General features: G+C 41.7%; 1 protein-coding gene across 9 annotated transcripts in view; it reads right to left on the reverse strand.

The window, feature by feature from the left end:
- Window positions 1-17,333, reverse strand: part of mctp1a (multiple C2 domains, transmembrane 1a) — a 99,278-nt gene that overhangs the window by 54,801 nt on the left and 27,144 nt on the right. For 7 of the 9 annotated variants that reach the window (XM_076039126.1, XM_076039124.1, XM_076039131.1 and 4 more), the window contains exons 3-9: window positions 9,056-9,198; window positions 8,851-8,930; window positions 7,300-7,411; window positions 6,000-6,038; window positions 3,456-3,620; window positions 3,100-3,230; window positions 2,817-3,003 (exon numbers count right to left, since the gene is read on the reverse strand). In XM_076039126.1, coding sequence (XP_075895241.1) covers window positions 2,817-3,003; window positions 3,100-3,230; window positions 3,456-3,620; window positions 6,000-6,038; window positions 7,300-7,411; window positions 8,851-8,930; window positions 9,056-9,198 — 857 coding nt within the window. The remainder of the gene's footprint in view (window positions 1-2,816; window positions 3,004-3,099; window positions 3,231-3,455; window positions 3,621-5,999; window positions 6,039-7,299; window positions 7,412-8,850; window positions 8,931-9,055; window positions 9,199-17,333) is intronic. The other 2 variants (XM_076039125.1, XM_076039133.1) reach the window with 1 other exon arrangement.

A 17,333-nucleotide genomic window follows, 5' to 3' on the forward strand; every position in this document is an offset into this window, starting at 1 on the left:
GTGATTAGGTGCAGTGGGACGCTTTGTGCAGTTTCGAGCCGGACAGCTGATTTTTAACTGATAATACTCGGCAGTAAAAAAAAAAAGTACAATAACACACACATACACACACACACACACACACACACACACACACACACAACAGCACGTACACACACATACTCTTACACACACGGGCAGATTAGTGGGCTTTGAGCAGCACTGTTATGTATTAGTGCTGGTACTTGGTCTTATCAGGAGTCTTTGATAAAGTACATCTTTATTAAATTTTCAACCTGAAAGACGGCCAGTGGGAGGGTGAAGAGGGGGGAGGAGGGGGGAGAGGAATATGTTAATAGGTAGCGAACATTCAAGTCTTCCAACCGACCTCGCCGTGCCCCTCCATCTGCAAGCCTCCCCGCTCTCCACCACTTTCCATCTCTCCATCCCTTCATCTAATGGGAGGGCCACGGTGGCGGCAGACAAAGAAGAGCCGGGCTGCAAGCCGGGGGAAGCAGGACAGAGATGAGGCGAGAGAGAGAGAGAGAGAGAACGGGCGAGCGAGGGAGGGAAGGGGGGCGCAGAAGGTGGGCAAAGGAAAGGGGAACGTCTCGCCTTCAGCCGAGCAGAAAAACGGGGTCTGCGAGAGTTGTGAGAGAGGTGAAATAGCTTTTTCTTTTCATTTTACACGCCTTCCCTTCCTGGTGCAACCCTCATCCTTTACCTCGCGCCCCCTATTACGCACACGCTCACACAAACAGACGCAGCACACATGCACACACACACACGCGCGAGTAAGGCGCCCCATCCTCAGCTGTGGTCTGCGTTGTTTCCCTGCCTCGGTCCTAGAGCTCCCCCCTCTGATACCAGCTGGTCTCTGCAGCGCCGGCAGAGAGCTAATACGCTAACACGGCGCCGCTGTGGCTACCTGACACCAGCGTTTCGGCCTGCCGGGGCCTTGACACTGGCACCCGGGCGCGCGTCAAAAGGTGATAAACTCACAGCGGCTCTCCCACGGCGTTGAGTGGAGTCAGAAAAACACTAGCTGGACTATGTTTTGCTAATGTGAAAACAAGTAACAAAAAATAAAGAACATAAAGAGGTTACAGGGCCCAGGCACACGTTTGTGTTGTTCCTTGACACCTACTAGTGAGATTCACATTAAAAAAAAATTGCTTTCAGACGGACGCTTGAGCGCTGCTGGCCGTATTTTTTTTTTTTTTTTTTTTTTTTGCTCACGAAAAAAAAAAACCCTACAACTCTCTGATGCAGGGGTGGGCAAACTTTTCAACTGGTGGGCCACAATTGGTTCTAAAATGTGACAGAGAGGCCGGAGCAGGAGCAGATGGATGGAGTGTTTTGGTGACCCAACCCATAAGAGGGAAAAATATATCAGGAGATATGTAGAAAACACGTTGCATTATGTAAATTGAAAATGAACAAAGAATTACAACAAAATATCTGTCTTTGAGGCGCAGAGGTATTTAGCTCTTCATTGAAATCAATCTTAAAAACAGGAAAAATAAATTGATGAAATACAGCTATTTTATTATTTACTGACTATTCATAGGTTTGCCCACGCCTGCTCTCATCTTGCATCAACCCAGCAGTGCAATACTAAATAAACAAATCTTCCGACCTGGACTTTGACTTTCTGGACAGCGTGAGAAATGAGAAAAAAAAATAATCTCAGAGTTTTTGTACAGGCAGCAAGAAACGGTTTGAAACTGAGTTCAAACAGGTCCACAGATGCAAGACAACGCTCCGACGACGTGCGGAGAGGATGCCAAGGCCGTCGCAAATCCAGTCTATTGAAAGTGCGAAAACGTGTGCGCGGGCGTAACTCTGAGGCGGCGACAGAGGATGACAGGGTGTGAAGGGTTAACCGGGGCTAAGACAAAAGACGCAGCGAGAATTGTGTGGAGTGAAGGGCCTCTGGAGCAGATGGGGCCTTAACGTTCTCTTTCTCACTCGCTCTTTCCAATTTTTGAGCGCAATTAATTGATGCCTGGTTAGGCGAGCCAAGCTGCTGTGCTCACAAATAAATGAGCCGGCATGCATTAATCATAAATGCAAAACGCACGCAACTTAGTGCGGCGCGCTGATGCAAATGCACCCCCACACTGGCGGAGGCATGAATCAGGGCCACGGAAACAAACTAGCAGGGTGGGGTTCAATCTTACAGAGGAAAAAAAAAAAAATCCAGCTACACAACTCCTTTTATAATTTATTTAATCTTCAAAGTTCAAACCACAGTCACTGACAAATGGATTTTATTCCAAATCATTTTTCTTTAGGGTGACGACACCCCTCTTGATTGAACAGCCCGGGTCGCCATACGCTGAGGCTTTTTAACAAGCAGACGTCTAATGATGCGTCTCTGAGGAGGCTGCAGTTTTGGGACATTTGTCAAACTCATAACTCAAAAGAAAAACTCTGCTTCCATTTTTGTCTTTTTGACTTTAAAACATGAAGCGAGTCGAGGAAACCCCACGGCCTCAGGTGCGAGGTCCATTAGTCAGTGGCAGGTGTTTAAATGTTGTTGCACTTCAATGTGAACGAATGAAAAATATTCTAGAATATAAAAAGTATGAAGCATTGTTTGTTTGAGGAAAAAGGTTTTCTGAATTATAAATAAAAACATTTTAATCTTTGATATTCAAAAAATATTTTCTTGCAGCGTTCCATCATTAGCATAATTACACTGAAAATACTGGACATACCTGCCTGTAGGTTAGGCAGAACTAACTTCTTGACAAAACAAAATTCACTCAACGCTGACACGCGCACACACACACTAGCACACTTTGCAGAGGAGCTCAAGATCACAAACTTACGTATCGCTGCATGATCTGGTGTCTCTCGTGAGGGTCGTCCAGCATGTTGACCGACAGGTCAGAGATGGAGACGGCGGCCGAGGCGGTGAGCGTGACCAGCAGCACCAGCACTCCTCTGCCTTCCTCCAGCGGCACGTCCAGCTTGTGCGTCTGTTCCTTACTGAGGAGCGACAGGTCAATGGTACACCTGCGGTACACACACACACACACACACACACACACCACAACAGTCAGATGCACACGATCCCGGCAAGCTAGATGTGTACAAACCTGAGCGCCGTACCTTCCCATGAAGTCGTCCTTCTTGCCTGCATCTTTGTCCCACACCGTGATGTCCACAAAGCCTCCCTGCTCTTCGTAGAGGTGGAAGTCAAACTGCTCCCTCCACTGGGGGTTCAGTGTTTTGGGAATGGTCTGACAGGGAGAGCATGGCAAAAAAGAAACACACAAGAAATGCATTTGACTCAATACTGCCAACAAATTCGAGGTTAAGAGAAACGACCCGGTTGTTGTTGGTCAAATTTATGTAAATCCAGCTTTTAGCTTGAATCAGATTGGATCGCAAGGCCTTACAATAAGTCTGAGTACTATCACATTTCAAGCTGGACGACTAACTTGACAACAATCAAGACCCGCTACCTTGCTCTTGTACTTCTGGTGGCCCATCCTGAATTTGACGTAAGGGTCACTGAGGCCGTTGGCGTCCATGGGCTGGAGGCCACAACCTTCGATCAGACTGATGCTGACGATCCCCCGCCACAGCTGAGCTTTTCTGTGCACGTCGGACAGACGCATACTTTGATACTGCAGCAGGCACACACACACACACAAATAAACAGCGTGTTAAAAGGAAAAGAGTTTGTGCAAGCCCTCTGGCAGATAATAAAAAAAACGTGGCTTCGTTAACATTTAAACAACCATTACAAAACACGTTGAGACAACACAGCGAGGGGCAGGCAAGACGCACAATATTCAACCAAACAGACAATGGCTAAAGCCTGAGCTCACTTGACAAGGTGTGAAGAAGCCTTGAGCAACTGTATCTAATATTTTATTGTGAGATTTTCTTGTTTCCTTGGTTTTGTCCTCTGCAGTTATGGGACAGGAAGCTCATATTTGGAACATTGACGTGCATCATACAGGTGTTGTGCGGACATTCTTGATCCACACGTATAAAAAGAACGTTGACCATATGGTTTGTTTTAATTACATATGTGAGCCAGTGATGTGCAAAACAAGCCAGATCGCCGGCTTGTTATTGCGATGAAAGTTAATTTCTTGCTCCGTCTGTGACTTTGATAAGGCTGTAAATTCAGAGCGGTGATATGCCATATACAATGTTGTTGCTTTTCTTCTTCTTTCCAACCCCCCAGTCGTTTCTGCGGCACTTACAGGTCTATTTAACCTCTCTTTGAATCATGTCAGTATCTTTCACGAAAACAAAGAGCAGGGTATTTATTTGTCAAACAAATACACCCCTCACTCTCTCCCTCGTTCTGCCTTCCCCTCCCCTCCACCCTCATTAGGGAGAATTTATTAGCATAGCTTTTGTTTTGTGGGTGAATTTCATTAAACTCTGAACAAACCCTGCCTCTCAAGTGGAGGCCTTTGATCTGAAGACAGAGCCTCTTAATTTCCATTCTCCAGACATGAAACAATGCGAATGGTTCCTTGCAATATAGGCAACCGTACACTCAGCAGCTCCCACATCTTTTATTCCTCCTTGTTCACTTGCTGCAAATGTACTGTGTACTAATACACGGAGGGCACTCTTGCGTCCGACGTTGGTACATTACAAAATCTTCCCTTGTTTTGTATCACAAATTGAATGCTTTGGGCTATTTGTATAAGGAGTCCAAATCTGTCGTCGACAGAGTAGCACAAGGATGCCGTGAAAAGATGTTAGAATGCAACAGAAATGTCAGGAAAAACACTGAATGCAGGCTTGCGCATGGTTCGATTTTTGTTTGTTAGGCTTTTCTGAAAAAGCAAGAATTTTTAAAGCTGCAAAAAAAAATTAAAAAATTCAAAGGGGTGAAGTGATTTCATAAAGTACGATTTAATGTGCCTGTGACTCAAGCCATTTCTTGAATAGTTTGCATCTTGTGCCGCGGGTTCAGTGCTCGTAGATGCTTCATTAAAAAGGAGGTGCTTGTGTAAAAATAAACCATGCACTGTATGTTGTCGAGCACAGAGGCAGGGCGGCACTCAGGAGCCGTGCCTTTTTTGGAGGGGTGGTAGGGTAGCTAGTTAGTTAGCGTTTGAGGTAATTCCCGAGTCACAGGCAGGGTGGCCCAGTTTGCAGGCTTCAAAGGCACGGTTTGGGGAAGCACGATACAGCAGGACGCCTGCCCATATCTAACCGAACAAACCCTCTGCGTCTCCCAGTGAATGCAAAACTTTATACTGTTGTGAAATTACAAGGCTTTTAGCAAACATGCCGTAAACTGTTCAATTTAAAACAACAGGACTTTCTAAAACAAAAAGTAAACTCATGAATTGCAGTCAAATGTAAAAGGTGGATGCATCGTACAAATGTGAACATAATCACTTGATGTGAAGTGTCCACGGGTGCCTTTTCATTCGCCCATGTAGTTGGTGGAGAGGAAAAAAGAAACAATGATGCACATAATTCCATTAAATCAACTTAAACCCCTTATATCAACTTAAATGCTTGATGTTCTCAGAACGCAGCTGCAAAACACTGAGGAAAGCAAAGGTGGAAGAGGCACATTTAATTTATACTGACGGTTGACATGATTATACATAAATAGACTAGCAGCTCAAGAATTTAGGCGCTGCAAAATTTAACTACTGGTCAAAAATACTTTGGAAGAATGAGCAATTGTTCATTTGTAACGTATTAGTATAATCTGTAAGTCATCACAGTAAGGTCCACCTTGAAGACTGACTGAGCTTTAACTGTGATTAGAGCTCGGTGAGTCAATGCGTATATCCTCTGCGGCCATGTATTGCAGCTTGTGGACAGCATAAAGAAAGAGAGAGCAACTGCTAGCACCACGGTGGAAGGAGGAAAGTAAAAGGAGACCAGGGAGACTCTTTTCCATGTACCAGGGACACAGATGAGGGGTGCAGGACAAGTGAGGTGCGTTGCGGTAGGTAGCCGAGTTACAAGTACACGTCAGGGGTTTGTGGTTGGAGTTTCATGCTGTTTTAGTTTACCTTACTAGATCGTTTCCAGTTCCTTCTCAAAAGCATGGTCTGTAAATGAGACAAAGCTGTTACAGAGCGCCCCCAACTGCCTCCCCGTTAGAGCTGCAGTGTAAGAGGTTAAAGGGGAACAGGGAGGGTATGAGGTACAGGTGTTAATCCTGGTCAGGGGCGGCAGAGCAGCCGGTATTCATGCAGGTTAAATGAGCAATAAGGGCACAACGAGGCCTCTTTGAAAAAAAAAAAGTTTTTTTGTAAATGTGGACATGCATATGTGCCACATACACACAAAGATAAGCATGGCTAAACACAGCTACTTTTGTTTTCCATGATTTCAAAGAGGGTTCAGAATATATTTCCAAAGGCTCTGCAGTCAGAGGACCCCTATATATTATTATATAATAAAGGGTAATAAGTAAAAAAATAAAAATAAACACTAAAAAAAAATATGAAGTATGTAGTTTGGACTCAGATAAACAAATTAGAAAAAAAGTTTTTTTTAAAAAATAGTTACAAATATTCTGAAATTCTCCCTTACACTTTTACACCAGTAGATGGCAACAGCGGCCTGGATCCTGAATGTACTACTAGTGTAACCTTGTACCCATTTCCTTCACAGTTGGAGAAACCCAAAATGATGCTTAACCTAAATAGAGTTTATTTGTTCTGTCAAATGTGGACTCTGTGCACTGCACTAAATAAGCAGCGGAATGAAGACATCAGATCAAAAGGAATAAAATATTTCCCCCATGACTCTGCCTTGTTCCGGATCAAGCATGCAGGGGTCCAATTAAACAAACAAATAATTGAACAGAAATAAATGCAACACGGAACATGGAGCGTGTCCGCAGAGGCAGCAGCCAACATAATTAGGAAAAGAGGAGCCAGTGCTCTTTGAACATGGAACTTTTCCACAGAACATATTAATTACACTTGTGTTTATGCATATGTATTTGCTGAGTTGAAGAGTTTCCAGCGGCTGAGGCGGACTGCAGCCAGCGTGCTCCATTTGAACACAGCGTGCGTGTGCTCCTGACTTATAGATGAACAGTTTACTGGTTGAGAATTGCACTGTTGCTGAACTTTGATAATAAATTATAGAATCTGATTACATTGATTTGAAATGCAGATATATTTAGCGTGGGCCGCCACAATATTAGTATAAAGGGCAGTGTATGATAATTATTTTACATTTTGGTGTGGTTCAGGGGTGAGGAAATTAATTATTTACCTAAATGAGTACAAGCAAAAGTTGTCTCGGTAAAAAATAGGGATGAGTTCAAATATCAGAATGGTCATAAAGATTTCTTACAGCGTCCCTTAGGTCTCCTTCCTTTGGGGACAGGGTGACCGATAAGTCCAGGGTGCCCAGGTTGTTTTCAGGGTACTGAGGGTCTTTCAAGTCAAGCGTAACGTCAAGAGTCCTGCAGAGAAGCCCAATAAATCATGTTGACAAAAAATTAAAAATACGGTTGGCTAAAGAGCCAGTAGACATTATCATACTGCATAGTTAACCTCCCTGAGCCTGACCGTAACGTTGACAGTCGCCATTTGGACAATACAAGGTAGATACTGCAAAGTGGGAGATTACAAAGAAAAAGCATCCATGACCATGAAGTGGGTACGACCTGCTCCTCACAATGTTTCTTGGTCTCAAAGAAGAAGAAAGCAACCAGGTCAAATCAATTTTCTATCACTTATCCTTTTTTTTTAATTTGCTCTGTAATGACTGCACGGAGAGCAAAGGCCAGCCCTCAAAACCCACCAACAGCGAACTAGCACCTGGTTCTTCTTGGTGGAAAAGAGGTCAGACTGAGCACGCCTATGTCTGAACATGTGCTCAGAGTTGCAAAAATCTAAAAATGTAATTTAGTTGACTATTAATTTTCAATAACAGCACCCTTCTCTTTTTTAATAACTTTACTAAAAGCATCACATTACTCCATACACACTGAGCAGCGCTAAAAAAAAACTGCTGATTCACCCATCCTAAAAAGGTGGTGTCACCTGCATTTTTGTCTTTTTTCTTTAAAAAAAAATCTCTTGTAGAAAAGGCAGCTAATTGGGAATACAAAGTAATGACTACACCTCAAGTTTGACAGCTCCAGCACCCTCTTGTGGTATTAATGTAAACTGCAATAACACGTGACAAGCAGAGCTCTTGGTAATACAGCGTCGTAGTTAAATGGCTGAGACTCGTCGTAAAATTAACACCAGTCCTTTGATTTGGTCTAAAATATTTGCTGCACTTTATTCCTGTGTGAGATGACGTACTGAAAAAACAATATACTGTTTGATATACAAACGTTTCTCCCAGAATTGGCCAGATCAGACTTTTGAGAGGGACTTCAAGGTAAAAGAATGTATTCAGTATTAGAACACATTAATGTTCTAAAACAAAAGAAGAGTTTATGAGTCAAAGAAACATGAAAATACTGATTGAATTCAAAGTCCACTGCATTATATGGATCAGTATAATCAATTCTCAGCTTGGTTTTGTTGATCTCAAAGTGCAATGACACAAAAGAACATGCCAAAATCTTGGGCAAGTACAAGGAAAAACGTTCTTGCTTCTAAGAGAAAGAATTATGGAAGTTTTCTGCATGATGCATGAGTAAAGCAACGGGGTCTAAGTCGACCTATTAAAGACTACCACTAGAGGGAGACAACAGACTACTACAGAAAGACGGAGAGGAAATAACGGTTGTCAGATAAAAGGCTTTACACCTGTCATTCACTGCTTCCTATCACGGTGACCATCAAATGGCAAGAGAGTGCAGAGGAGACAGGTTGGATTATTATGGGGGTCAGGAGGTAAACCTAGGAGAAATGGGCAATGAATAATAATTACAGAACAACAGACCTCTGGTGTTCCAGTGACTCCAAGTGGAGATATGCCGAGCCCATGAAATCATCCTGAAGTCCAAAGTCATAGTCAAAAACCTACAACAGCAACAAAATGGATCAAGTGTCAAAGAGAGACAAACTATCTACAATTGCTTTATGTCAGGCAGCATTAATCTTGGCTTCCATTTAAAAATAATACGAAATAAATTGCATGTATGTACCTTGACGTACAGTGGATCCCTCAGAGTTTCCACCAGCAGGCTTACTCTCTCATCCCATACTGGATTAAGGTTCTTATGGATGGTCTTACTCCTGAACACCTCCTTCCCTGCTATCTTGAACTTCACATAAGGATCACTGGTTCCTACAACAAATTTAAAAAAAAAAAAGGAAGAGGCAAAAAAGAAACAATTTAGAGAAAAGGTGGATATCAGAGTGACAGTGAACTGCATGTGAATTGGAAAGCAGGTTGTGAAATGTTAATTCAACATGCAGTTGTTGTATAACCAGGCAGATGCTGTCAAATTATACTTTGTGTCATTGTCATTTTTCAAAAACGCCGTGAAGAGGCAAAGACATTGCTTCGCGATCAAGCGAGTGTTGAACGTTTGAATTTAAATTATACTTGCCATACATCAATTTGACCGCTAGATGGAGCCACTGTACTGTATGTGATGGTGGAGTCAACATTGTACTCTATGATCTGCCTGTATACACAAGACTTTCTCTGATGTTTAACTACATCATCACGGAAAACAAACGTCAACAAAATTAATAGAAATTTACGACTATTACCTCGTAAGACATTTATAAATTAAAACTGATGATTCTGTATTTGAATGATTCTTTCCCTTGGAGTAAATAAAATGTAAAACAATGAGCTCCCCTCTCTTCTTTTATCTGAAAACATTTGTCGTTTGTTGTCTTTTCCCCATTCAGGTTTTGCTCTGCTGGAGTTCTGCTGCTCCATTGCTTTTACTCCTTCCTGGAGATGCAGAAAAAAACGCAACTTTTGTTTGCCACGGTTGCATCAGTGTTTGCTCACAGCGGGTACAACTGCTCTAGACAGCTTTGATCTAGATAGCGTCGCCATGAAATGGTACCACACAGGTGTGTGGGTTTAAATATGAATTGAAAACAGAAGAAATAAAAACATATGTAACCAAATCAGCAGGTAAACGAGCCCGTAACAACAACATCTATCCGTTCATCACAGTACCACTGCTTATCCTGTCCTGCACTCAGGGCTACAGGGGGTTGGAGCTCATCCAAGGCGCCACAGGGCAAAGGCAGGGTACACCGTGCACACCATTACAGGACGGACACATGGAGACAAACAATGACTTTCACTCAAATTCTCACACACACACACACACACACACACACACACACACACACACACACACACACACACACACACACACACACACACACAGATTTTTGTTACCTTATAAACCAAATGGAATGTTCCTTACACTATGCCCAAATCATCTAAAACCTTTCCTCAGTTGTCAGGCCACAAGATAAGTCTAAACATCCTCCCCAATGAAAACATGAAGCTCATTACATTTGAACAGCGTTATAATATCAGTTAATGATATTAAGAGAAATAATACATTTATGTGCATCACAGTGCTGTACATGTGAAACACAAATGCAAAAATAACGTAAAACACTTTCAAACAATTTATAAAGTTCACAATTATTAAGTCTGAAACAGGACACCAAGAGTAAAACTAATGCACAATAGGGGTTTTCAACTTTAAAATCTGAACCGGTAACCTGAATCCGAGTGCATCGCTGCACCACGGCGCTGGTACATAGAAAGAAATGACCCGATCACCTACCAACTTCTTTTTTAACCTTCGGGACATTCAGACACTCAATCTTCTGGAATTGCAGAGGCCATGTGGGTACAGAACAATTGGCCAATTCGTGACATAACGTACAATAAGAACAAACAGCGATGCTGTAAATACCTGTGACGGCATCGATTTGTGACACAGACGAATATAAGTATCGGATAAAAATAAAGGGGGGTCTTATTTCTTGTTAGGGAAGCGGATTCATATTATGTTATCAATATGATGACACAATATGTGACACTTTAGTTCTTTTCTCCAGACCATAGTTACAAAGAAAGAAAAAAAAAAAGTACCCTCACTGCATCAAGCTGGTGAAAGCTATCAAGCCCACTCTCCTCCCTGGCAGCTCTGTGTGTGCTCCACCAGGTCGATATTCCCCCGACACACATCACCGCCTCGCAGTCTCTGCATCCCACAGTGCCAGGGCTTTTTTTTTTATGGTGCCATAAATGCACGCAGGAAAAATAGAGAGGGCTGGTTTTGCGGGTGGGTGGGTGGCGGCTCAATATGAGTGAGAGTGGGCACCGAGCAGGGAATAAATCACAGAGAGACCTTCCTCAAATTCAATCACATAGGTGACATTTACAGCATGGCTCTTAAACATAGTTGGCAGACAGGAGGAGAGACTTGACCGTGGGATTTAACAGAGCAGCTATGTAGCTGCTAAATATTTTGGGCCATGTAGCTATCATACTTGGATGTTTTGTCAATACTAAATAGACGTTAATGTTCAGCTTTATTGACTGTACCGCAATCTGAAATTACATTTTTGTACGTACATTGAAAATAATCAGTAATCCTTAAATGAATTGGTAATGGTTGATTTATAAAATGTATATAAAAATCAAAAAAAAAAAAAAAAAGTAGTTGGGTTTAAGACACTAGTGCGATGACCTGGTACACTGTGAGTGTTTTCAGTGACAGGCAGAAGGTTGTGAGGAAAGACTGGGTCCACCGGGTCAATGTGTCTCGTTCTGATAAACGGGCTCATGTACTGCGGTCACTTGAACGCAGTCAAGGAGAGTAAAAAAGGATTTTCTGTCACTTCGATATCGAGTGGCATTACCTGTAAGACGTGATAAATGCTGAATGTGAAAAACACACTCACGGAGGGAGAGGGAGAAAGTACGGCAAAAAGTTTTTATGTGCTTTATTTGCTGAAATCCTGTTTTCGGCTTCAGCGATTCCACTCAATACAATCAAGACCGACGGCAATTCTTTGATCATGTTTTGCTTCTAAAAGTGTCTCAGTAAAGAAGAAAGTGGTTTCTGATTAGCCCTGATAGACAATAACGCTATGCAACAAATTAGTTGGTTCTTGAAACTATTTTTTTCTGTGTGTGAAGAAGCGGGGTGATGAAAAGACAGTGGAGCTCATTTACAGCAACATGATATTCTTGAATTTTTAGGCTCAGTCCTTTGCACAGCTTTGATTGTGTCTTTCTTTGTGCGTCACACATTTCACATTAAATCTCTTTCAACACATTTTATATCACTCCAAGTGACTGCAATATTTACATTTTGAATCATTGGTCTAGAACGGCCATAGATCATCACAAACTGAGATTAAGGTTTTAATGATTTTGTATAATTACAAGCACAAGAGAGGCTTCTTCAATTTCCCTTCCGTTGTAAACAGCTTCACCTTTCTCACTCTCAGTCTCCGAGTGCCAGCACTCCTCTCAGCCAGCAGGCTGCTGTGTGAGCGGACAACAGTGTCTGCGTAAGAGGAGAAATAACTGAATGAGCCACAAAGTGGTCTTCATTTATTCATGTCATCTGATGGGATTAAAACCAACGACTAAACACTGTCAGAGTGAGAGGACCCTGCGGTGCACTCGACAACTACATTTACTGTGGGTGTGGCTAACAGGCTAAAAGCCCCTGAAAGACTTTGTATCGGATTGCTTCACTCCGTCTTAATGACAGTCAGTCTGAGATCAACAACCACAGATTCATCTCGGCTGAACACCAAATGGACAGCAGCCGTAAAAAAAAATATTTTTGCAGTGAGCTTGGCTGCGTGCGCCAGACAATCAAAAGTGGAAAAATAACGGCAGTACGTTTCACAGCACAGATGGAAAAATGTGACCAGTCTACTCCAACATTTCACTTAACTATTGTAATATCTTCTCTCGTCCTCTAGTGCCCCGCCATAATTATTTTTTTCCCCCTGCAATTTAAAAAACAACTTTCATCTCAGCTGCATTCTGCATAATTCCATCCGCCTAGGTGCTCCTGGTTGAAGAAGGTGAGCCCTGCATACAAGGACCTCCCAAGGAAACCGACCACGGAGAGGACAGTCATCCATGAACAAGTCTTGATTATAAAGAAAGGTTGCATCATAAGAAGAAGGTCGTCTGGCCCATCAGTTCAGTCATGCAACAACTATTGCAAATGCAACAAAGAGAGGAAAGTCTTATGACTCCTTTCAACGGCAGACCTGAGAATCTTGGCACTATTTGTCAACAGGTTAATTGTGGTTGTGTTGAGAAAGTTTGTTAACTTTGCAAAACTTTGTTTTTCACAGTTTAAGTTTCTACATGCACGATCTGTTTGCGTATTTCCACTGTATTACCAGTGGAATGTTGGTGAAGTGAAAATACATTACACAAGACTGTGAGTTATGTCTTAAGCGATTGTTGTTACCATATTTGGGGAAATTCCACGTTTAATTCAATACCAGAAATACCTAATATACAAGAATAAATAACATCTCTCAACTATTAGCTTTCCTGGTGCTGAAACGCAATTTAAAGAACAGCGAATCTGCTACCTGAATGATAAGGGGGGAGGCAAGACAAAAACAAGATTTATTAGCACAATAAAATCACAGCATCAGTGGCTGAGAAAGTGTCCCACATTAGGCAGAACTGGCTAAAAAGACCAATGCTGCTGTTGCAGAGTTAAAAGTAGCTGCCCAGTTAAAAACAAAAAAAAAGTCCTATAACTTTAAACACTAATGTGTGGAACACTCAACCCTGCTTTCTCATTCTCATCAGTCATGAGACACTCATTAGGCATTCATGATCAATAGTCTGCTGTCTCACTACAGAGCAGACAAACTGTGCTAAATTATTAACTGATAATAAATGAACAGGTAATTACATTTCTTGGGAGGACACTGTATTACCATATTCTATAAATAAGTTAGGCTTCCTATTTCTATCAGGAAATTAATAAAATGTGCCCAGAGCAGTAAGCACATTCCTCGAAAAAAATGCAAATAAAAGTATTTATGTTTATGCAACAAAGACATACAAAAAAATGCAAAAACATAAAATGAGAAGTAGCGTGGATGTGAACTTAATGATAAGATTTGTATTAAAATGTAAGGAGTACTGGTGACCAGCCACCAACTGACTGACTGCACTTGGAAGCTATTAATAATGTACGTCTGAAAGTATGCGATCACTTCAGCCTCCCAAACCCCAGTGATCTGTTCCACCCAAAAATAAACAAGAGAGAGCGACTCCCCCCCCCCAAAAAAAGACTTTTCTAGAAACAGCTTGCTGCCCTTTTTGCAATGGCGACTGAATTACAGCATTTTATCTATCGTAAGAGTTACGCAGACGTTTCTCAGTGCTAAAATGAAATAATCCACATCACAAACTGGACTCCGCATCCTATGTTCAGTTTTTATGCTGAATTACTCCACTGTTTCTTTAATTTTACACGGCCAGACCCAAGCTTTTCCTCCATGTTTTGGTTTTCAGTACCAGGACATCTATATGTTTAATACTTTCACTCTACTTTTTGAATTGAGATAAATCAGCATCTGTTTGCTTGTAGTTTGGCCTGAAAATACATTTTATAACATTTCAAATCACTATTAAGTATAATCTTCTGAAGGCCATTTCTCTTGAGGTAATTCCTCATAATGGATAAACTGCATGAAAAATGAACGGACTACCTTGGCATGGGTTTTTAATATCTCCCAAATGAAAAAAAATATGCAAAATGAACTTCAAGTTTATATAAAGTGGCTCAACAATCACAGCATAAACACTGAAAACGGTCTCTTCATATTTCCTGCTTCTGTGATATACAGTGCGGGAGAACATATTGCCAGTAGGCTGTTATTGAGAGCCACACAGAGGAGGAGGCGGCTCACTGACGCTTGCAATGGGATTGTGACAACAGGTCAGATGAAAAATGCAGTTGGTCATCAAACACTGAGTTGTGCACAAAGCTGGATCAGCACAAGACCGGTATAGGTCGCACGGCACTACGCGCCGCCTCGAAAGGGTGGCGTTGTTCTGAGTGAGTTGAAGCTTCGCGTGCAGTGCAGAAATTGATTGATGGTTGCAGGTCTGGGGTTTCCCATTACCCAGAATGCAATCTAGAAAAGAAGTATCGGCTAACGGGTTAAAGACTGGGAACTCCATCACTGGTGCCGACAGCATGGTTGAAAGCTTTGCTTTTTTCCTGATGCACGTGGCCACACACATGTGTGACTGTGCCTCTGGCCGGCTGGTAGTCCTTTTGCCTTCGAGCCCTCGGCTGATAGTCACCCAAAAGACTACCCTGCTTGGGCGTAAAAAGGATCTAGCTGCAATTGAAACTCGGCATTTTTTATGAAATTACAGAAGAAACGCTGGCTTAAACTGATGAGTTGAGGCAAATAAAAGATACAGTAGGTGTTGAGCAGTAAAGGTGAAAAAATAACAGAGAGGTGAGAGAGTATTCAAGGCAGCGTAGTAAAAGACATCAATCAGACAGCCGTGCTTGGCCCTATTTTTCCATTTTCAAGCTGCTGTGCTGAAGACAAGATCATTAGGCTCTCTGTGGACTGATTGATCTTTTTAGTCGTGCTTGGTGAAACAAGAAGTAAACACTGCACCCTCCGTTCGAAAACAAGCATGGCACAAACTGGAAGCCAGCCACTGACACATCTCCTCTTAAAGGGAGGAGGAGAGCAAAAACATCTGCGCCAAGCTCGACGGGTCTTGATTTGTACTGGAGATGGATGTCTGAATCAGTACGCAGAAGCAGTTGGAAATTTACTAGCTATTTTAAGACTTGAGTGGTGAAAATGTAATGCTCTGCAGATGAAACTGTGTTGTCTCTGAGGTTGGCTTGTTTGTTTTTGAAGTCATTGTTCAAAAGAATAAAAAAAAAGAGCAGGCTAGTGTTCACGTTTAATACCGGGTATCACTAGTTTGGAATTAAGTGTATATCATCTATCCTTTAAATTGCATTGCTGTGCAAGTCGAGAACAAATATTTGGGGTTAATGGGTTAAGAAACCATGTGCTGAGTATCACTAATAAATGCTAATCCCCGATACATTTTTTGTGAATCTCCAGTAAAACTGTCATATAGTTTACATGTTAATGTCAGTGCTTTTGTTAAGAATCTGTGCGGATAAAAACAGGCAAATTTTCCCAGTTCTACAGGGACATTATATGTTACAGTGAATATGTTCTAGCATTATCCAGTTCCTAAACAACATTTTAGAGCATATTAGTTGGTACGACATGTTTTTGGATAAAACATGAGGAAGATCCAGGCAGCATAGTTGATTTCTTATATCAATGGAGTTTCCACAGGGATTCTCTGAAGGCCTCGAGCAAAACATTATTTGCTAAACTTTTTACCAGCCAATTAAACCATCTAATATTATTTGGCATTATTGGAAATCCATTATAATATATAATGGAGGGCATATCGGAAATTTGTTTGGCAACGCTGACTATTTGTTACAACAATGACAAGAACAGGTCTGCTACATATCAGAAATTTAACAGCATTATTGCTTTGTTACGTCTCTCACATTGGACAACTGGTGGTCTTGATAGGCTCCAGACAGACAATTTCCTCCACACCTCCAAGACCACAGCATCAATCATATTCTCGAGCACTTCATTTCATAGAGAAGGGCCTTTACCCAACACACGTATTGTTCTGGTTAGTGAATGATTTCGTAATGTGACACAAAGGCACTGAAGTATCAGAATAGAATCAACTGTCTTGGTACCAAAGTGAAAATCTTTGAGTGAGAGCCAAAGTCGAGTTATTTTTATTTCCACATCTACACAGAATTTCTTGCATCGTCTCACATCACTCATTGAGAAAAGAGTGTTCTACTGGGGTGAAAGACAACATTTATGAAAGCCAACAATACGCTGCGATGTAGCAGTAGATAAAGAGAGTCAAATGGAGAGAATAGTGGCGCAAAAGGGATTATTAAGTCAAAAAAGAAGGTATATTAAAACTATACAAACTCAGTAAAAACCAATGCTGATTCAAATGGGAAATTAATCTTATTCTGGAGTCCATGTGAGACTAAAACCTAAGTGGCAGCCAAGTCTGCTGAAAACAATCACCATAACAAGAGTTCTAACCCTTGTTCATAGTTTAGCTTGTGTTGTCGCTACATGACTTCACGACACGCAGGTGAAGAGGAAAACAAGAGAAGCCTGACCAATGGGAAGAGAGGGACGAAATCCAGTTAGTGGTACCACATCTAAAGGGAATTCACTACTGGATAACAGGTAATTATACTCTAGCCTGGGTTACCACGAAACTGAAATGATTAATCTTTGAATTAAAAAAAAAAAAAAAGATTAATCTGACTCATCATCATCACTCATTTGCGTGGAGGAGGTCTGCTGGACCCCCACCTCAAACAA

Source organism: Nelusetta ayraudi, unplaced genomic scaffold (genome assembly GCF_046127955.1).
Source record: "Nelusetta ayraudi isolate G7.1 ecotype Tasmania unplaced genomic scaffold, CSIRO-AGI_Nayr_v1 ptg000058l, whole genome shotgun sequence".
Lineage (NCBI taxonomy): Eukaryota > Metazoa > Chordata > Actinopteri > Tetraodontiformes > Monacanthidae > Nelusetta > Nelusetta ayraudi.